The sequence below is a fragment of the Mytilus galloprovincialis genome, chromosome 2 (assembly GCF_965363235.1).
Source record: "Mytilus galloprovincialis chromosome 2, xbMytGall1.hap1.1, whole genome shotgun sequence".
NCBI classification, from domain to species: domain Eukaryota; kingdom Metazoa; phylum Mollusca; class Bivalvia; order Mytilida; family Mytilidae; genus Mytilus; species Mytilus galloprovincialis.
This window is the reverse complement of record NC_134839.1, coordinates 106,137,834-106,160,749: the sequence shown is the minus strand read 5'-3', so window position 1 is coordinate 106,160,749 and position 22,916 is coordinate 106,137,834. Positions and strand designations below refer to the sequence as shown.

Below are 22,916 nucleotides of genomic sequence, written 5' to 3'. Positions count from 1 at the left end.
CTTTATCAAAGACCTCAAGAATCGTGGAGAAAATCCCTTTTGTAGTATTTTTGTAGATTGTCACTTCTCCACTTGGAAAAGCTACCTTCAATGATACAGTCAAGTTTTGAGACGTTACAAGGCTTCGCGCTAACAGTACAGGTTTCTCATTTGTTTGCTTTAATTTTGATTCAACCGACATAATTTGTCGCCATAATCTCTCCTCTGCCCTTAGCAAGAAATTTCCCGCCAATAATCTTTTCATGTCCATAGATATAGGAAGATGTGGTATGAGTGCCATTGAGACAACTACCAGCAGGAATCATTTCAGTTTTTGCATATTTTATTATTTGCAAGATTTGCGTTTCCTTTCTTTAATCATTTTTTTGTTGTTTTTTTTCCAATGCTATGGTATCAAAATCAATAATCAATTTATATGCCCTCATAAAATCAACCCCACTGATGCATTCCTGTGCCAGGTCCCTAGCTACTAAAAAAGACTGTATTCCCACTTCCTGTCCAATACAAATACTAAGTTGTGTTTTCAGGCCCTATTGGTGAAACGACCTTTGCACAAATTATTCCGTGTATAAACTGAACCGGTATCGACTCACATACCCACCGGTCTTCCTTCAATCTTCCCCGTGTAAACAATTGACAGTTCCATGCTAAAAGGGTCAGTTTCTTTCTCTTCTACATCCAAGGGATAAGTTCTACCAGGGTCCAATTCTTTGGCTGATGTGCGACCCTTCACACCAGCCTCTTTTAGTTTACCGAATTCCTGCTGTTGCTAACCTAACTAATACTATAACGTACCATATAAGGGACGACATCAAAAGTTCAATGTAGGATAAAAAACTTAATTCACATAGTTTTTTCACTGACCCCCACACCCCCGCTTAACTTAATTTGCGAAAACTTGATTTACCAATAGGGATATATGTAAAAATCGATTTTACATATACAAAACTTGCAGAATTTTAACCCCCCACCCCCAAACTATTTGATTTAAGTTTTTTATCCTACATCGATCTTTTGATGTCGTCTTTAACATGTGTTTCTTTATTGAGGTTACATTTTGGAACTTATATTTTTAAGAAATTTGTATTTCATGACACGCATAGTTTATATATGAAGACTATGTTAATTCATATGATGAATAGTTTGCACTAGCAAAGGTTAAATCACTGAAATTTAGACGTATGCATAATACGTAAATAGTTTGATATCAAAGGTTCCAGGATTATAATTTTGTACGCCAGACGCGCGTTTCGTCTACATAAGACTCATCAGTGACGCTCATATCAAAATATTTATAAAGCCAAACAAGTACAAAGTTGAAGAGCATTGAGGATTCAAAATTCCAAAAAGTTGTGCCAAATTCGGCTTAGGCTATGCCTGAGATAAGAAAATCCTTAGTTTTTCGAAAAATTCTAAATGTAAACAGGAAATTTATAAAAATGACCACATTATTGATATTCATGTCAAAGCTTGTTTATGATCCTAAGCTAGTATCTAGAAGGATTTGTTAAAGTTTTGTACCTGTTTTTCCGCATTTTACTTATAAATGGACTTAGTTTTTCTTCCAGTTAACATGATATACGGTCTGCAGTTAAAGTTTTTCAAACATTTATCTCTCTCTCTCTCTCTCGTTTTTGAATTGTAAATAATAAAACAAACACATTTTCAACATCCATGCACATAAACAACCGGTTAAAGTTTCAAGAAACTCCTTGTTCTGGGAGTCAACTCTGACTCTTCTCTCCTAAAGATAGGGCGAAATTTATTAGGGTCGAGTCCATGAGTGGAAACGAAAGTGAAACCGGATGTCAAATTACCAATTTGAAGAAATGAAAGTAGAAAAACGTAGGTTTTGATTTACACGAAAAAAAAACCATAATTTTGTTGAAGGGATTGGTTGAGGATCGATTATACTCGTGAACAAGTATATGTCAAAGATCAATTGAGACGATCACAGGTTTTCTTTTACAATTTGTAATTACAGTAAGAATGTATCTGAGCTTTTAGTCCGAGATTACTCTGACGTCCAACGGCTGTTTTGCCAGACAAGCTGGGGCCGTGGTCCCACGGCCCCAGCTTGTCTGGCAAAGCAGCCGTTGGACGTCAGAGTAATCTCGGACTACTGAGCTTTACAACATCAATTTATAAAGGGCACTTTGCCTTTATTAGAATTAAACATATTAAACAAAAGTGGCATCCCCAAGAATGTCATCCTTACAAATGTCTCTCACTGTGACTGTGATTTTTTCTTCTTTTTTTTTTCTTATAGTTGACATTTCTGGATATTCACCCTTTCTACCGTCCATTCTTGTCCATAATAAAAAAAATTCGTAAGGGTTCCACGGAACCCAGTGTCTCGCCTACTTTTGCTGTTAATCGCAGACTCAACAAAAATGAGGAAAAACATCAATAAAAATTTCCCTCTCGATACTGTCTTTTGATTGAAAGAAGCTTCCAAGTTTGGTAAAAAAATCCAGTATAGTTTATGAATCTAATAAATGTTTTATAAACTTTAACTGCAGACTGTATGTAATGTTAACTGGAAGAAAAACTAAGTCCATTTATAAGTAAAATACGGAAAAAGTGATTTTTTTTTTTTACAAAATTTACTTCTGAATAATATCTTATGATCAGAAACAAGCTTTTATCTAAGTTTGGTAGAAATCCAGGATAGTTTAAGAACATTATAAAAATTTTAAAACTTAAACCACAGAGTGAATGTTTTGTTTCTGGCAAAAAAACTAAGTCCATTTATAAGTAAAATACGGAAAAGTGGAAATTTATTTTTACAAAATTTTCTTCTTGATATTATCTTATGATCATAAACAAGCTTCTGTCCAAGTTTGGTACAAATCAAGGATAGTTTATGAAAGTTATTAAAATTTTAAAAACTTTAACCACGGAGTGAATGTAATGTTTCCTCGCAGAAAAACTAAGTCAATTTATAAGTAAAATATGGAAAAAATGGAATTTTATTTTTACAAAATTTACTTCTGGATACTTTCTTATGATCATAAATAAGCTTCTGTCCAAGTTTGGTAGAAATTCAGTATAGTTTAAGAAAGTTATTAAAATTTCAAAAACTTTAACCACAGAGTGAATATTTGTGGACGCCGCCGCCGACGACGACGGAATGTAGGATCGCTTAGTCTCGCTTTTTCAACTAAAGTCGAAGGCTCGACAAAAACCCATCTCTAACACAAAACCTGTTGCCATAAATAATAATTAGCAAAATACACAAATCTTTTTTTTTTGCACACCTTTTTGAATTGGTAGGATCAGTAAGATTTTTGTATTAACGAGTAACTCAGACTGTCACATGGAATTTTAGTCCGAGATTACTCTGACGTCCAACGGCTGTTTTGCCAGACAAGCTGGGGCCGTCAATCTCGGACTAATGGAATTTGGACACAAAACTGGTACAATACTGGAATACAATACTGGTACAATTATAGGTCAGTATTGTGCACATTACTAGTATACCAGTATTGCAATCACCAAGTACAGGAGATCCAATTGTATTACTTTATACGGTGTCTTCCTCTTATTCCCACTTTTTAAAAATGCTATTCCTTCAATTCCCACTTGCAAATAACAATAGATGTTTTGATAAATAATTTGTTTTTATAACAATCAAGGTTAATTAGAATTTCACTTAAGATTTACCTGTATTTTTTTTTTTAAAGCATAACATATTTGGTACACTGTTTAGGTATAATACCTTGTTTATTTGTAATATGTTTCTTAAAAATAAAGAAAAATAATGATAAATAGATTGGAGTTAGATTATTTTTAATTTTTGAATTTGTACTTGAAAATAAAGAAAAATTATGATAAATAGATGGAGTTAGATTTATTTAAAAAAAAAAAATGAATTTGTACTTAAAAATAAAGAAAAATGTTGATAAATAGATTGGAGTCAGATTTATTTTAAAATTTTTGAAAATGGAAGAACTAGTTAAACTCAGAACTGACGACACACAAGAACTTGTAGAGAACATTCCAACTTTTCCATCTTGCAAGAACACAATGTACAAAAAACGCAAGAATAACCTTCCAGTTTTACCAAAAAACTGTTGACCAAATCAATATAGATCTCTGCCACTACAATGTAACACCAACTACAACTTCAGCCTACCACTATCTTCCTGGACTATGAAGTCGCCATCCGAAGTGCAGCATACTCTGTATTTTCTGGTATCAACGAAAAAGGCTGTTTCTTCCACTACACGCAATGCATCTGGAGAAAAGCACAAGAAACAAGTCTTCAGCTTCCATACAAGAATGACGACAATATTCATCAACTTGTACGCCGTGCTGCTGTACTTCCACTTATACCCTTTGCTGAGATTGAAGATGTGTGGTTTAACACCCTAACAGACATAGATCAGATTGATACAAACATACAGTGATTGTCGAATGTTTGTGCTTCAATGTATTATTTGAGTTATTGCTGTTGTATAAATTGTGTTATTTTATGCTTGCTTGAATCTACAGTTAAATTTGTGTTATAAAAATTTAAAATAATATACTTATTATACGACCGCAAAAATTTTAATTTTTCGTCGTATATTGCTATCACGTTGGCGTCGTCGTCTGCGTCGTCGTCTGCGTCGTCGTCGTCGTCGTCTGAATACTTTTAGTTTTCGCACTCTAACTTTAGTAAAAGTGAATAGAAATCTATGAAATTTTAACACAAGGTTTATTACCACAAAATTAAGGTTGGGATTGATTTTGGGAGTTTTGATCCCAACATTTTAGGAATTAGGGGCCAAAAAGGGCCCAAATAAGCATTTTCTTGGTTTTCGCACAATAACTTAAGTTTAAGTAAATAGAAATCTATGAAAATTTGACACAAGGTTTATGACCACAAAAGGAAGGTTGGTATTGATTTTGGGAGTTTTGGTTCTAACAGTTTAGGAATTAGGGGCCAAAAAAGGGCCCAAATAAGCATTATTCTTGGTTTTCGCACAATAACTTTAGTTTAAGTTAATAGAAATCAATGAAATTTAAACACAAGGTTTATGACCACAAAAGGAAGGTTGGTATTGATTTTGGGAGTTGAGGTCTGAACAGTTTAGGAATAAGGGGTCAAAAAGGGGCCCAAGTAAGCATTATTCTTGGTTTCCGCACCATAACTTTAGTTTAAGTAAATAGAAATCTATGAAATTTAAACACAAGGTTTATGACCACTAAAGGAAGGTTGGGTTTGATTTTGGGAGTTTTGGTCCCAACAGTTTAGGAATAAGGGGCCCAAAGGGTCCAAAATTGAACTTAGTTTGATTTCATCAAAAATTGAATAATTGGGGTTCTTTGATATGCCGAATCTAACTGTGTATGTAGATTCTTAATTTTTGGTCCCGTTTTCAAATTGGTCTACATTAAGGTCCAAAGGGTCCAAAATTAGACTTAGTTTGATTTTGACAAAAATTGAATCCTTGGGGTTCTTTGATATGCTGAATCTAAAAATGTACTTAGAATTTTGATTATTGGCCCAGTTTTCAAGTTGGTCTAAATCGGGTCCAAATTAAACTTTGTTTGATTTCATCAAAAATTGAATAATTGGGGTTCTTTGATATGCCAAATCTTACTGTGTATGTAGATTCTTAATTTTTAGTCCCGTTTTCAAATTGGTCTACATTAAAGTCCAAAGGGTCTAAAATTAAACTAAGTTTGATTTTAACAAAGATTGAATTCTTGAGCTTTTTGATATGCTGAATCTAAACATGTACTTAGATTTTTGATTATGGGCCCAGTTTTCAAGTTGGTTCAAATCAGGATCCAAAATTATTATATTAAGTATTGTGCAATAGCAAGAAATTTTCAATTGCACAGTATTCAGCAATAGCAAGAAATCTTCAATTGCACAGTATTGTGCAATAGCAAGAAATTTTCAATTGCACAGTATTGCGCAATAGCAAGAAATCTTCAATTGCACAATATTGTGCAATAGGGGGGGGGGGGGGGGGGGTTAAATTTTTCTCATTTCAGATTTCATAAATAAAAAGAAAATTTCTTCAAACATTTTTTTGAGAGGATTAATATTCAACAGCATAGTGAATTGCTCAAAGGAAAAAAAAGTATTTTAAGTTCATTAGACCACATTCATTCTGTGTCAGAAACCTATGCTGTGTCAACTATTTAATCACAATCCAAATTAGAGCTGAATCAAGCTTGAATGTTGTGTCCATACTTGCCCCAACCGTTCAGGGTTCAACCTCTGCGGTCGTATAAAGCTGCACCCTGTGGAGCATCTGGTATTTGTTTTAATTTCTTTCATATTTATTTTGTTTAAAAAAAAATCAGAATTCATACAGGTGCAAAAATAACTTATTACCTGTTGTAATAAAAAAAAAATACTGGTCAATTAACAGCTGATTAAAAAATGTTTATACAACATAATCCTTTGTTTGCATAAGTTTTCCTCCTATTCCCACATGAAATTTTACCTTTTCTTACCAGATTTTTAAAAAGTGGGAATAGAGGGAATGAACCCTTTATACAGAAGCTGTAATTACATTGTATAACACATGCCTTGGTCTATGTATTTACACCTCAGCTCCTTTGTTCTACCAGGGGTGATCTGAGCCGGATCACCCCTACCAGATCACCCCTACCATAGTTTGAGTTTCTTTGTTTTGCATGCTTTCCTTTGTTCTGTTACATTTTGGCAGGAATTCCTAATCCACAATAAAACTTAGAATTATTTATTGAGAAAAGACACACTTTCAAAATTTATGAAGAAAAAATCCATTGTCTATGCTGGGACTCGAACTCAAGACCTTTAGCATATCAAACCATGACACATACCCCTAGACCAGGACAACTTCATACCATCTTTCAGTAATTTAACATATTTAAAGAAAGCAAGATATTTTCATAAGTGGGGGCGAGTAGACAGACCTTTATTCAGTGGTATTTTAACCCTTTTCATGAATAAGTAAGTCAGAATAAGGCGAATTGTCAGACTGGTTGTTCAATGGGATTTTACCATCTTTCATAAGTGGGTTAAGTTTGTAAACAAGAGTGGGGCAATTTTTTAGAAAGTGGCGAATAAGTGTGGGCCGATTGGCCAGTGGGGCGAGTTGACATGGTTTCATATGTTAGGGGGTCATAAAGGGTATATATTATATAGAAATATATAAAGTATATAATAATGGTTGTGTGGCGTTCTAAAGTAGTTTTTTCTTCTAATATGAAATAGCTGGGATGTAAAATAGTTATCCCACTCAGACTTAGTGTGTTAGTGTTAGATCACCCTCTAGCCTCCAGTGTAAGTCATGTAAGTAAGGGAGACTAACTACATTGTTTAAAATAAAAATAAATTATCAAAAGATTATTTTTCTTTGTAGAAGAAAAGCTTGCTTTTACAGATAAAAAATTGTAGAGTTGAATTAGGCTAAACAGAAATTAAAGAAAAATGAGACGCAAAGACAGATTTAAAACTTCAGAAACAGACACGGTTAATGATTCATTAAATTGTACTTCGGAAGTAGAAAGTTGTCCAGATAGAGTAGCTGAAGAACTTGAAGAGTTATTACAAAGGGAGACAATATCACATCAGGAATACCAGAGACTAAGGAAAACAAATAGGTTACCAGATAATGCTGGTGTTTGTACTTTAACAGAGGATGAATCAGCAATATTACATGATGGAAATTTATGTTCATCTAGTAACGCAAAGCATTCACAATCACTCAATCCTTTTCCGTATAATGAAGATGGAATCCCTGTTAATTGGACCAGTAATTGTGAACAAAGTATTTATGATATAGTGACATTAACCCCAGGAGAAAAAGAGTATGACTATATATGTGATGAAATGAAAAGTGCTGGCATTCAGATCACTAAAATACAACGCTTAGAAAATATTCATCTTCTAGACAGATTCAAATCTGAAACAGAACATATAAAAAAACATCGGCAGTTAGGTAAGTATTAACTCACCGGGTTTATTTCTCTTGAAAAACATAATTTACAATTTACATTTATGCATATGGTGCTTATTTTGTGAAATTTCTAATATACAAATGTATAAATGAGGACTTTTAGACATGGATTTGCTCTCAATTGACATTTATAAGTTCTACCAAGAACCTTGTATGCCTTGTAACAATTATTGTACCTTTGTTATTAAAAGTTTGAAACCACAGTATATTTAGAAAATGTGAAGTGTGATACATCTGCAGATTCAAGTGATTTTCTAATAAATAATATTAGGAGATTACAAAACATTTTTTTGCAAAAGGGGAGCAACTCATGATTAGGAAAATTTATTTCTGCTGTTTTCCATGAACATGTATAATGTATTGTTTGTATGCATGCTTTGTAAATATTCTATTGTTATAAATTGTTATGGGAGAAGACTATATAAGTTTGATTAACTTGTGTCTCATCCCTTTTGCACATTTAAGCAAATGAAATATGTTTAAACTAAACATGTAGATCAATTTCTCTATTATAGAACTAGTTATTTTTTCAGGGTTTAATAAGAACATTACATACTTATACCATGGTACAAAAGTTGACAAGTCTCGTGTTTGTGAAGAAGGATTAGATCAAAGGCTGAGTAGAATGGGCTTCTTCGGAAAAGGAATTTATTTTAGGTTTGTGTGCTCTGACTTTTAAGGAAATTTTACAATTAATTTGACAATTAAAGATAGTCCTGATAATTTGAAAAGGACAGTTATTGGTAAAGAAATAGAATTGTTTGATAATTGCAATCCAATTTATTGGATTACAAATATCATGAATATATAAGAAATAGCATTTACCTTCAATATAAAGAATGGTATTTGATCTTCATTTGAATCTACACTAACTAAAACAAATAGTCAGTCAAATATTTTAAATGAAATGCAATTTCCTGCTTCTACTGGATGCTCTTTTCTCTTTCACAGCATTTGTAGACCTTTACTAAAAAAATACTGCAACAATAGAGAGTATAAAAGATAAAAATGCTTTTCTTAATAAATATTTTCTATAACATTGTGTCTTAATCACATTGAATCACTTGTAATCATTATTAAGGATGTACTTAGGTGAGGGTTTGTGAATTTCAAAAAATCAAGAATTTAAAATTGATACTATATTAAGTCAAAAAAGCATTGGTTTAGAATGAAAATAAGCAAAAAATATTGATATGTCATGGACCTCCTTTTCGAGATATTTGATATTTAAAATATGGCCATTATGGTAAATGACCTTTTTTTTTTATCTATTTAATCTTGTATGAAAAAATAAATGGGTGTTATGGGGCAAAATATCTTACCTTGTATTGTATGGAAAAACACCAGGGAGTCCGAACATTTGATACAAATGCCAAAACCTCACCTAAGTACATCCTTAAGTATGTAATTAATGTTGAGTGTTCTGCTCCTTGTGGGCGCTTTGATTAGCAATAACACATTTGTTTGTTTGTTTGTTTGCATGTTCTATTTCTTTTTTCAATTGTTAGTGTGTTGATTTATTATTATTATTATTATTATTTTTAGTGACAATCCTTTGAAATGCATTCACTATGCAAAAGACAGTAAAGATTTAGAAGAGTCATACATACTCAAGTGTAGAGTTATTCTTGGAGAATCTAAGGTAAGTGTAGAGATATCTCCAATAAATCTTACTTCAGTGTAGAAATATCCCCAATAAATCTTACTTCAGTGTTCAGATATCCTCAATAAATCTTGTTTTACTTCAGTGTAGAGATATCCACAATAAATCTTTCTTCAATGTTGAGATATCCCCAACAAATCTTAATTCAGTGTTCAGATATCCTCAATAAATCTTGTTTTACTTCAGTGTAGAAATATCCCAATAAATCTTACTTGAGTGTTCAGATATCCCCAATAAATGTTACTTCAGTGTAGAGATATCCCCAACAAATCTTACTTCAGTGTTCAGATATCCTCAATGAATCTTACTTCAGTGTTCATATATCCTCAATATAACTTATTTCAGTGTTCAGATATCATCAATAAATCATGCTTTACTTCAGTGTAGAGATATCCTCAATAAATCTTACTTCAGTGTTCAGATATCCTCAATGAATCATACTTCAGTGTTTAGATATATTCAATAAGTCATGCTTTACTTCAGTGTAGAGATATCCTCAATAAATCTTACTTCAGTGTTCAGATATCCTCAATGAATCATACTTCAGTGTTTAGATATATTCAATAAGTCATGCTTTACTTCAGTGTAGAGATATCCTCAATAAATCTTACTTCAGTGTTCAGATATCCTCAATGAATCATACTTCAGTGTTTAGATATATTCAATAAGTCATGCTTTACTTCAATGTAGAGATATCCTCAATAAATCTTTCTTCAATGTAGAGTTACCTTAATAAATCTTACTTCAGTGTTCAGATATCCTCAATAAATTTTGCTATACTTCCGTGTTGAGATATCCTGAATGAATCTTGCTTCAGTGTAGAGATATCCTCAATAAGTCTTACTTCAGTGTTGAGATATCCTCAAAAAATCTTTCTTCAATGTTTAGATATCCTCAATAAATCATACTTCAGTGTTCAGATATCCTCAATAAATCATACTTCAGTGTACAGATATCCTCAATAAATCATACTTCAGTGTTCAGATATCCTCAATAAATCATACTTCAGTGTATAGGCCGGTGACCAAAGTCGGATTTATGGAATTTTAATCGTCAAAAATGGTATACGGCTATGTCATATATCATTGGATTTGGAAATATGTGTACTTTGAGATTCTTCTGGTCGTCAAAAAAAATTATTATGGTGCAGTTTTTTAGAAATCATGATCAAAGGTCACACATCGTTTTCAAAGAAAAACAAAATTGAATATCTAACTCAAATTTAAATACCCTTTTTACTGTAAAATGATTAAAAACTAGAATATGTTTTCTTCTTTATTGAATTTGTCACCAAAAAATTGGAAACCCATCATTAAATGAGATTTCCGAACACACGTATGCAACTTTACAAAAAGGGGGGTAGTTTTAAGTTTAAATGATGTATTTTTTGTGAAATTGTATTGTGAAAGTGAAAACTTAAGTTTTAGCCATACCCATGATATACATTGAATTTTGGTACATTCAAAACAGACAGCAAAAATTATTTCAAAACATACTTATATTTGAATTTTTACAATGTCATAACGATTTCTATTAAATTATTTTGTATTTTAAAGGAATATTAATCATTTTAAGATAAACTAACAACTTTAAAAGTATATGTTTTATGATAGAACAGCCTTTTAGTCGTTTGAAAATGGAGAAAGTTTCGGTTATTCAATCCCAAACTAAGTGACCCAAGATAATATTTTGTTTTCTATGCAGGATAATTTAACATAGCACTAAATATACGTAACTTCAATCAGTAATACAAACCTCAAATGACTTTTGTAATGTGGGACAATATTATGATGTTCTGACCCTTGGCTGGAATACTATATGTCCATAAGTGGAAGGTTTAGCAAATCTGGAATGTCAGTATTAGTCCATAGTGGTTAAAGAACACAACAAAAAGTCAAAATTCTTAGGCCACGAATTCTATAATAATATTGCATTTAGAGTAAATGATTGAATAACTAGAGATTTTTGCAAGTTTAAAAAATATCGATTTAAACTATCTTACCTCATGAAAACATGTGTACATGAAAAGAAAAACTGCAGTTCTATTACTTTATAGTAAATATGATATAATCCATTTATCAGCGATTTATTGTATGATGTTGGAATCAGGTAAAACACAAAATATCCCTGTTTACAGTAGTTTTTACCTTCATAATTTGTCATCCAAAGGCTTTTAGAATTATCTTTTTCGCCTAATGCATTAAGCATTATGTCTGATGTTTAAAAAAAACAAAAAAGAATAGGAATAAAAAGCCAAACTGCATGCAACTAATGATCTGTATTTAAAGTCAAATCTGCTGACTAAAAGCTTAATTAAAAAAACTGCACCATACCCTATTTTAAATTCAAGTAAAGTCATTTTTCTAGGACTCTGCCAATTTTTAGCCGTATACCATGAAGTGAAATTAAACTCTTTTAATAATCGACACTAGTAGAGATATCCTCAATAAATCTTACTTCAGTATTGAGATATCCCCCAATAAGTCTTACTTCTGTGTAGAGATATCCTCAATGAGTCTTACTTAAGTATAAAGATATCCTCAATAATCTCAATTAAGTCAGTGTAGAGACACATCCTCGGAGAATCAAAGAAATCAGTAAAAAATCTTAGTGAAGTGTAGGCATATTATTGGGCAATCTTAGGTTAGTGTAGTGATATCAGTTTTTTTGCATATGACTAACCTTCATAGATAATTACTTATCTCAAAATTAAAAAATCATTTATTTAAACCAATTTATTTCAAGAAGATATTTACTATGTTTTCTTCTGAATACATCCAGGAAGCTGTGAAAACCATACACCAGAAAGGATTGATAAATTAATGTTTCGTTGAGTATATTATCAATTTCCATTATCACATGATGCCTTAATGAAGAGAGATTCATTTATTTTTGATAGATTGAGAAAAAGTTGCATTCTTGAGGATTTAAGATTTTGTTGTTTTGCCAAAGTGTATAAAAGCCGAAATAAAACATGAAATTTATTATTCACAAGTACCCCTGAAATCCACGAAAATTGGTATCCAACGAATAATAATGAATCCATAGTAGCATCATTGAGACAGCAACCCAAACACAATAAATCAAGAGGACACACTACATGTAGGTCTGATTATTATTGTTTCATTTTAACAGCATTTTCCAAAAGGGGAATATGATACAACTTTACAGAGAGAGCCAGAGAAACCTAATGTAAAGACTGGATGGAGGTTTTATGATTCTGTTGTGGTAAGAAATCCTCTGTGTACCTCTTACAAATAAACAAATTAAAGCCTTTTTATTCTTTAAACAAACTGTTTGCTTATGTTCAATTTGATATGTATTAAAAAAACATTATCCATTCCTATTTGAAAAAAAATATTATAACTATAGTAACTTAATAATCAATGAATTGATTTTATTAAAATGCAGAAAGATATTATATTTAAAAAAAGACATAAAAAACAATGATTTTTATATTACAGGGATGCCCTAGAGATTACAATGAATTTGTAGTATATGAGAATAGACGAGCTATGATAGAGTATATCATATCATTTCAACTCGATTCAAAAGGAGATGAAGAACTGAAAACACTATCACTTAGTCCTTTCAATGGCAGTAAGTCTAACATTACAGTTAGTAAATCACTGTTTTAGTTTATACAGATAGAATAGTGTTGTACTAGATTGTCTACCTTGATTTTAACATATAAACATTGATTTAGTCAGGTCAGGCTTGTCAAGTGCAATTATTTTTACTTATATTGAGCAGTGTTATGTTATAAATAGAGCACTTTGCCATTATATGGTATCAATTATACACCATATATTCGCGAAATAATTGTCAGTTTCCACAAAACATGGTCTTAACCCTTTCACCGATTGCTGCCCAGACAGAAGCTACTCTGAGACGATGGCTTCCCTGGCTACTATTACTCAAGTGGGAGATCTTCATAATAAATGTCAATAAAAACTTGTTTGTAGTTATTTGTGTATTTATTTCATTCACTAACACCATGTTCACAGTTTTATTCATGTTTTAATAATTTTTTCTTCTTAAAATATTCAAATTTTCGTCATTTTCTAGGTGAAATTCTCAAAATTCTGCTCTTTGACACCCAAATCGTAATTTTTTAACCCAAAACGGCAAAATTTTGAAAATTTTTATGAGGCTGTACAAATTCCTCACACTGAACGATGTCCATTCCAAGTGTTTTGTACTTAAAACGACATTTTATGTCAAAAAAGTATACTAGTTTGGCTTCAATTCTTCCATATTCTTTCAAAAAAAATGTTCCCTCATTTCAAATTCTCGTAAATTCCGTAAATTTCCTCTGATTTTGACACGGTTTTCAACAAACGGAAGCGACATGTTTACACTTTCATCCGGGTATTCATCAAAGAAAGATAACTCATGTTTGCACTGTTTTAAGCGGGAAACATAAAAGAGGTAATCCGATCCCGGTAAAACGGGACTCATCGTCAGCTGTCTGAAGCGTGAATCCCGGTAAACCGGGACTCATCGGCGAAAGGGTTAAAGATCATTTAGTTTCAGAATCATATCTTATAAATAAAAAGGAGGGAAGGGAGATAAAAAACACTAACATTCTTTTGATTTAATAATGTAAGTTTTGTCAATTTCATGTTATCTGTAGCGAGATATTGTATCTTCAGAAGAAGGAATTTACTTAAAAATTTAAACAGTAATGTTGATCTTATTAGACTATTTAAATACACTGTAAAACATTATGTAACTTACCTGTATGAATATTTGTGTGATGCAAAATGTATGAGAAATGTTTTTGAGAAACACTTTTTAAAAAATAATATTCTGGTACAAGAAACCGAAGGTGTCATAACATTTAATTTCTAATTATTGTGCTGATTATATATATGTGATTATACTTAAAACATTGCTTTGTGATAATTTTGTGTAATATGTAATATATCTGTTGTATATATATGTTGAAGAATTGAATAAAGATAAAAAAAAAATATAAGTCAAAGTTTAGTTAAAAGTTTGATGGTATACCTGATCAAGGGATGAAGACAAATTATACATAGATCACCTAAAATGTCTGTAAATGTCAAACTTTGGTTTATTTCAGATTTAGGGACTGTGACAGATGATACACATAGTGATAAAATAGAAGAAATAAGGGAGACAATCAGAAGGAAACGCTGTATAGAGAAAGGAGAAGAATATATTCCCCCAGATGAGGTAAATACAGAAAGTTTAGATTTATGATAGCTTTATAAAACTTTTGATATTGGAACATTTTGAAATTTAAAAATTTTTTTTTAAAATAATATCAGCATCAAATGAGTGCCAGATTACTTAAGAGACAGTAGAAAATTCTAGTTTTAGTTCCCACTGTTACTTGTCCATCTCCTTTCAGCATATTTCTATGGACACAATGGTTTTTTGTCGTGCCTGCAACTTTTGTTTGAAAACTTGATAACAGTCTAGATCCCCACCCATAAACCATATATATTCATGTATGGGACAATATAAAAAATCAAATGAAAAATAGGGGTAGTCCCTAGGGTCACCCCACACCCTCTTGTGTGTGTTTTGAGAACTTGTAAAAGATTGAGATACCAACTCCTAAACCATATTCATTCCTGTTTGTCATTTCAAAAAGATTGAATGACATACAAGGTCAATCTCATAGGCATCACATATGCATATCACTTTGCTAGACCTAACACCTGTCATTTTATTCCAAACTTAGACATCATGGACTTGGGGTGAAGGTAGGAGTCATTTACATTTACTATGGACAGGTCAGTCAGACCTCACCATTGATCCCTGTAGTAGTAAACATTTGTCTAATTTGTGTCTCATAACTTTTGTACTGTAGAACACAAACTCAGTTTTCATTCCAGGGAAGCAAGTCCATTCATACTTTTACAAGCTCGTACTAAAGTCAACTTGAACTACTAACAGTCAACTAATACTAGCAATCACGATCAACTAGAAGAACTGCAATCATTGCGAATTTGTACCACTGCTGACTCAAGACTCATGACCATGAAAAAAAAATATACTTGATATATACGTTGCTATTGAAAACCTTGATAAAATATGAATTATTTGTCTTAATGATTAATTCATTGAATGAACATAAATGTACAGTTATATATGAATGTTTAATGTTTGTTCTTTTAAATCTTTAAAAAAAAATTGTAGCAGCATTGCCACAGTTTTCATAATTATGTTTGCCTTGGTTTTTGGTTAACTGCCTACAGTGCTTACAGCTCTTTGATTAAAGATTTGTGTTGAAATCGTTATTTGTTTTGTATATTATTAGGATAAAAAGAGAAAGGACAGAGACCTATATCTCAGATTACAGCAACTCCATAAAGGAGATTCTAAGGTATGCATTTTGTGATACATTATAATCATGATAATGGTCATGTTTTATGTTCTAAAATGAAACAACATTAAATATCTCAGTTGTATACTTACAGCTGAAAGCTAGGCACCAGTCTGTATCACATACATGTAACAACAATAAATTGATAAGTTTTTGTAATTTCAGAGTGATGTCAAGGAATCATTAGAGGTAAATGAAGAGAGAACTGGTAGCATACAATCACATAAAGAGAAAACGGATAACATACAATCAAATAATGGTAAATATTGTCAAAAAATGTTGACTGTTGATCTCCAAGTATAATTCTCCTATTACAGTTGGTTTTCTTTCTATTCCACTTTCGGTTTTTATACGACCGCAAAATTTGAAAATTTTTTCGTCGTATATTGCTATCACGTTGGCGTCGTCGTCGTCGTCGTCGTCGTCCGAATACTTTTAGTTTTCGCACTCTAACTTTAGTAAAAGTGAATGGAAATCAATGAAATATTAACACAAGGTTTATGACCACAAAAGGAAGGTTGGGATTGATTTTGGGAGTTTTGGTCCCAATATTTTAGGAATTAGGGGCCAAAAAGGGCCCAAATAAGCATTTTCTTGGTTTTCGCACTATAACTTTAGTTTAAGTGAATAGAAATCTATCAAATTTTGACACAAGGTTTATGACCACAAAAGGAAGGTTGGGATTGATTTTGGGAGTTTTGATTCCAACAGTTTAGGAATTGAGGGCCAAAAAAGGGCCCAAATAAGCATTATTATTGGTTTTCGTACAATTACTTTAGTATAAGTAAATAGAAATCAATGAAATTTTAACACAAGGTTTATGACCACAAAAGGAAGGTTGGGATTGATTTTTGGAGTTGAGGTCACAACAGTTTATGAATTAGGGGCCAAAAAGGGGCCCAAATAAGCATTATTTTTGGTTTTTGCACCATAACTTTAGTATAAGTAAATAGAAATCTATGAAATTTAAACACAAGGTTTATGACCATAAAAGGAAGGTTGGGTTTGATTTTGGGAGTTTTGGTCCTAACAGTTTAGGAATAAGGGGCCCAAAGGGTCCAAAATTGAACTTTGTGTGATTTCATCAAAAATTGAATAATTGGGGTTCTTTGATATGCCGAATCTAACTATGTATGTAGATTCTTAATTTTTGGAAAGTTTGCTATAGCTTGCTATTGCTACTTTCCTTAGGCGTCGGTCTCAAACTTCCAGTTGACAGATTATCGCAATATATTCTGCTCCGAGATAGTGTAGTACTAGTGTTTGAGTTCTGATTCTTGGAAGATTCTTTTAAAATTTTGAGTAACTACTGTTTTGACTGAAAAGATTACAGCTTGAATAAAAAGAAATGAATATTCACCGACGATTCAGATGAATTTAACTTCATTTTAAAAATGAGTATTACAAACACTACTTCGCGGATCTGCCATGCGCTGTAGAGAAAATCACAAGAAATCTACGCGAGATTGCGTTTTCATTCATTCATGAATATTTCATGAATGAACATTTCCCCGCTCTACTTTTACCTGTTTACTATATGTACGTACGTAAACGTGGTAAAATCCCGAGTGTATCGAAAGAATCGGGAATGACTGATTAAAATGCGAGAACAAGTTGACATTTTGACCAAGCCGTCGGATAATTGAAAAGTGATAATGGTTTGTTTAAACAAAACACAGGTGAAATAATATAAAATACTCGATACTTATATTATATGTCTAACGTCTCACGCCAAGGTTGAGTAAAGGTAAAAATGACCGGCTTTAATAAAAAAAAAAAAAAAAAAAATGCATTGTTTTTGTCTAAACATCAATCGGAAGATTTTGATGCCAAAAATCATTTGAAAACTTAATTCCGTTATTTAAATACTAATTGTTTCACATTCCGAAGTGGATATAAGGAACTTCACTCGTTCAGCATGCTCAAGTGGATCAAACTGACAGCAGAAAAACATTGACCCAACGTCAGTTCTTCTTCACGGTCTTCTTCCAATAATTTACATCATACCACATCTGGTGTGTTATTGTAAATTCGTATCATATAGCATCCGTATTAAAAGCAACCGAGTCAGCATCAACTTCTTCGAATATTATAGCTCAGGGTATCAAGACAAGTTCTATAGAAATGATTATAAGGTTCATGATGTGTACCCTTTGGCTAAAATGGCTGCATTTTCACCTAAAAATTTAGATAGATTACAGACAAACAGCGGCCTGTGCATCTGGAAAAGTTTTAAGGCATACCATGCCCTATATTAATAGATTTCAATTGCTTTGTCACCCAAACACAGAGGCAATGATTACCGTAATATATCAAATGAATGGCTTAAAACAAAAATTCTCAAATGTTCTTAACTCATAAGACAATGCTTAATTTCACAACAGTAACTAAATGTGTTACAGGTTATAAGCACCCCTATGAATCTAGTGTATATAAACTTTTTATTCCTGTGTTCATACTGCTGTTGTTATGCTCCCACCGTATTGAGTTTTATCCTTGTGCTGCTGTAAGTATGTATGTCCTTCCCTTACTTGTACGTACATGTACCTCCGTACATCCAAAAATTCGTTTCTGTTCTCTTACTTTAGTTTGCCTGAACCAAATTGTATGAAACTTATACGCAATGCTTATAACCACAATTCACAAGTCAAGTTTGAATTTTAGTTGCGTCACTTTCCATTCTAGCATTTTATGCTACTTTACAAAAAGGAAAGTTGCTTGAAATTTTAGTTTCTGTTCTCTAACTTTAGTTTGTCTTAACCAAATGCTATGAATCGTATACACAATGCTCATTACCACAAACACTGATCAAGTTTGAATTTTGGTGGCGATAGTTATACCATTTTAGAGTTATGCCCCTTTACATATGTAAAAAATTGCTGACTATTTTCGTTTTAGTTATCTAAGTTCAGTTCGCTCAACCAAATGTTATGAAATTTATACAGTGTTAATACTTTTAACAATAAAACAAAGATCAATCTTGAATTTTGGTGGAGTAATTTTTACTGCTCTAGGGTTTAGCCTCGTTACAAATGGAACCAGACGCTCCGCTGGGCACATCTTTATACGATCACAGAGGTCGAAACCCTGAACAGTTGGGGCAAGTATGGACACAACATTCAAGCTTGATATAGCTCTGAATTTGGATTGCGATCAAATTTTTGACATAATATATAGGTTTCTGACACAAAACAAATGTCAAGATCTAACAAATCTATTGCGCAATGCTGTGTAATTAGAATGTATACACAATGCTTATTACCCCATAACTCAGATCAAGTACACATTTTGGTAGCGTCATGCACATTTACAGTTCTTGAGTATAACATTAATGCTAGCGGGGGCAACATTTGTGTCCCATGGACACGTTCCCTATTTTAGATAAAAGCCTTTAATATAAATTCACTTTCATTACATTTGTATTGATTTAAGTTACTGTAACTGTCTTATTTATAAAAAAAAAGGATGTGGTATTTTTTGTAAAGAATCAATGCTATCCAAAAGAGTTCAAAGGAGGAAAATGTATTAATTACTATAGGGGACCATATGCTCGTCAATAATGAGAAATATCTGTACCATATACATGCAGAAAGCTATAAAAGGCCCCGATAGGAAACATGTGGAGCAATTCAAACAAAAAACTTACGTGTTAATTTACTAAAAAACAAATATGAAGGATCTAAACCAATAGAAAAATACTAATTCACAGGCCCTTGATGTTGACATGGCATGGGTACTTAAAAAGAAATTATCAGAGCTTTCTGTATATTTCAATATTTTAGATCTACAGTTTTAGGTTGCAATAGAAAATATCGAAACTTTTTATGACAAACATGAAAAAAGTGATTTTTGATAATTACTGACAAGACAATGGTTTAGTTTAAAACATCCAAGCTGTGATGAAATACATTTTTGAAATAATGCACAGCTACAGTTGCAAACTTTCCAGAGGTGCTATCCAGCACTTTGATTGGTCCAGTTTTCAAATTGGTCTACATTAAGGTCCAAAGGGTCCAAAATTAAACTTAGTTTGATTTTAACAAAAATTGAATCCTTGGGGTTCTTTGATATGCTGAATTTAAAAATGTACTTAGATTTTTAATTATTGGCCTAGTTTTCAAGTTGGTCCAAATGGGGGTCCAAAATTAAACTTTGTTTGATTTCATCAAAAATTGAATAAATGGGTTCTTTGATATGCCAAATCTAACTGTGTATGTAGATTCTTAATTTTTGGTCCAGTTTTCAAATTGGTCTACATTAAGGTCCAAAGGGTCCCAAATTAAACTAAGTTTGATTTTAACAAAAATTAAATTCTTGGGCTTATTTGATATGCTTTATCTAAATATGTACTTTGATTTTTGATTATGGGCCCAGTTTTCAAGTTGGTCCAAATCAGGATTCCATATCAAGTATTGTTCAATAGCAAGAAATTTTCAATTGCACAGTATTGCACAATAGCAAGAAATATCTAATTGCACAATATTGTGCAATAGCAATTAATTTTCAATTGGAGTTATCTTTCTTTGTATAGAATAGTACAAATGTAGTTGATAATATATGTTGGAAATTTGCCAGACATGACTATGATGTCATTTTCTATTTTTATTTTGCCAATAACTTTATGTAAATAACTTCATTGGAAATTTGCCAATATAAAATGTTGCTGATGAAGCTTTTTTTCCTTATCTTATCTAAAATGTTTTTAGATAATGTATGTTGGACATTTGCCAGACATGACTATGATGTCATTTTCTATTTTTATTTGCCAATAACTTTATGTAAATAACTTCATTGGAAATTTGCCAATATAAAATGTTGCTGATGAAGTTTTTTTTATTGTTTTATACAAAAAACAATGTATATTCACTTTTACTACCAACCAATCTTTACCATTCAGTGATAACAAGCACTTTATTTTACATTTTAATATTTTATGATGTATTTAAAAGAGTAGTTATTGTTGCAAACTCCACTAGAAATTTGAATTGATATCAGTTTTGGAAAAAGGGAAACGGGGGTTTAAATTTTTCTCATTTCAGATTTCATAAATAAAAAGAAAATTTCTTCAAACATTTTTTTGAGAGGATTAATATTCAACAGCATAGTGAATTGCTCAAAGGCAAAAAAAAACTTTTAAGTTCATTAGACCACATTCATTCTGTGTCAGAAACCTATGCTGTGTCAACTATTTAATTTTAGATTTAAAAAGTTTGAAGAAGAAATCTTTAATTGATTTGTAAAATCTTGACATTTGTTTTGTGTAAAAAAAAAACATGTAATGTCAAAAATTTGATCACAATCCAAATTCAGAGCTGTATCACGCTTGAATGTTTTGTCCATACTTGCCCCAACTGTTCAGGGTTCGACCTCTGCGGTCGTATAAAGCTGCGCCCTGCGGAGCACCTGGTTCTGTTAGTTGCAGAAAAGTCTGTATCCTGAATTTGATTAAAGTAAAAATGAAATAAAATAATTTTCTTCAACATGACTGGTTATGAAATAACAGAATAAACTAATTACTGTGCTATTCTTGTTTTCAAAATTCCAATAGGGAACAATTGTTTTTTGAGAACTAAAGTATAGAATTTGCGGCTATAATATTAACTTCTAAAACATATTATATTAGATTGTAGCAATACTGGAAACAGGTGATTGTCACATAGCTAAGTTGTTGTTTGTGTAAGGGGAGATAATCTTATTAATGTATTATAAACATTTGATACCAGTTACATGTATATTGTTGATTGACTTTTCATAACAACAGATTGAGCTATGGATGTAGGAATGTATTAGGAGCTCTAAGCAACATAACTATGCATTTAAAGAAAAGTTTTTTTCTCAGGAACTTACTTGGGTAGTTGTTTTCAAACCAGCTGCAAAATCCAGTGAACACTTATATCATTATAACAATAAATATAGTCGTACATGTCTTGTTTGATTGTAGATGATATAGACCCTATAGAAGAAGTGATTGATTCTTTAGTAACAGACTTTCTCGTTGTGACAAATACAGACAATACAGAAGCTGCTAAATACTATATAGAGAGATCACAAATGGATGTAGATAAAGCTATAACTATGTATTATGAAGAAATGTTATGATAGAAAAATCAAGAATATGAAGTTTATATATGATCATATATATATTGCTATAGTGCACCATGCAATGAAAGACTTAAGGGCATACGATACAGTTACAGGGGAGGTAATGACGTTGCTAAGGTCAAATGTTATTTTCGCGACGTCAAACTGTGACAGATCGGGAAAAGATGCAGTTTTTGACTGATATTTATTATTCAAACTGATTCAATTTGAAAACAAGTGCATGGACCCCTATTTTTTAAAACGACATTTTGTTTCATTTTGCAAAGAGATTATGTGGACCAAATTTGTTAAAACTGTAAATAGTGCAATTTTTTAAATTTTGATAAATATATAGCCAAAAATGACGTTTTTTTCTCAATTCATGTCCATTTGATAAATATGAGTTATTTCTGAATAAAAAATGCATACTTTTTTAGGATACTTATAAAATACAGAAATTACAAATTATTTAACAAAAAAACAATTTGTGTCTATCTTTTAAAACACAAAAGTTATGTCTTCTTTGGAAAGGAAAAATACGGCCACAAATCCGAATTTTGAACAAATATATAAAATTTCGACCTCATTTAACTCAAAAAGTAGCACATGGAGGTATATTTTTTATTTCATATTTGATTTAATCAAGCAAAAATTGGCCTGTATGGAAATTTTCATCAAACTGTAAATACGGGATCAAAACTGTATCGTATGCCCTTAATTGGTTAATTTCCAAAACTGATATTAATTTGTGCCACTTATTTTTTTGTATTTGTTGAATTCAAATGTGTGACTGAAAATGCTGTGAAACATAGGGGAAGAAATTTCATGGAATAAAATGAGAAATTCGGAAGCAGGATGAATT

General features: G+C 31.7%; 1 protein-coding gene across 6 annotated transcripts; it reads left to right on the top strand.

Moving 5' to 3' along the window:
• Window positions 1–1,804: 1,804 nt before the first annotated feature.
• LOC143065270 (uncharacterized) lies at window positions 1,805–22,910 on the top strand. 6 transcript variants are annotated; one of them, XM_076238740.1, is made up of 10 exons: window positions 1,805–1,845; window positions 7,353–7,931; window positions 8,483–8,606; window positions 9,495–9,591; window positions 12,748–12,840; window positions 13,077–13,212; window positions 14,702–14,814; window positions 15,908–15,973; window positions 16,139–16,232; window positions 21,915–22,910. In XM_076238740.1, exons 2-10 carry the CDS (start codon window positions 7,421–7,423, stop codon window positions 22,070–22,072), a joined length of 1,392 nt encoding a protein of 463 aa, XP_076094855.1. In that variant the 5' UTR covers window positions 1,805–1,845; window positions 7,353–7,420; the 3' UTR covers window positions 22,073–22,910. The 6 variants fall into 6 exon arrangements, with proteins under 6 accessions (XP_076094855.1, XP_076094853.1, XP_076094851.1 ...); XM_076238738.1 differs by having other exon boundaries at window positions 1,829–1,924; XM_076238736.1 differs by having other exon boundaries at window positions 1,831–1,957.
• Window positions 22,911–22,916: the final 6 nt, after the last annotated feature.

Coding starts and splice junctions, on each gene's coding strand:
- LOC143065270 (XM_076238740.1), top strand. CDS start 7,421: ATGAGACGCAAAGACAGATTTAAAACTTCAGAAACAGACACGGTTAAT. Junction 12,841..13,076: donor GGTTTTATGATTCTGTTGTG/GTAAGAAATCCT, acceptor TTTATATTACAG/GGATGCCCTAGAGATTACAA. Junction 15,974..16,138: donor TCCATAAAGGAGATTCTAAG/GTATGCATTTTG, acceptor TTGTAATTTCAG/AGTGATGTCAAGGAATCATT.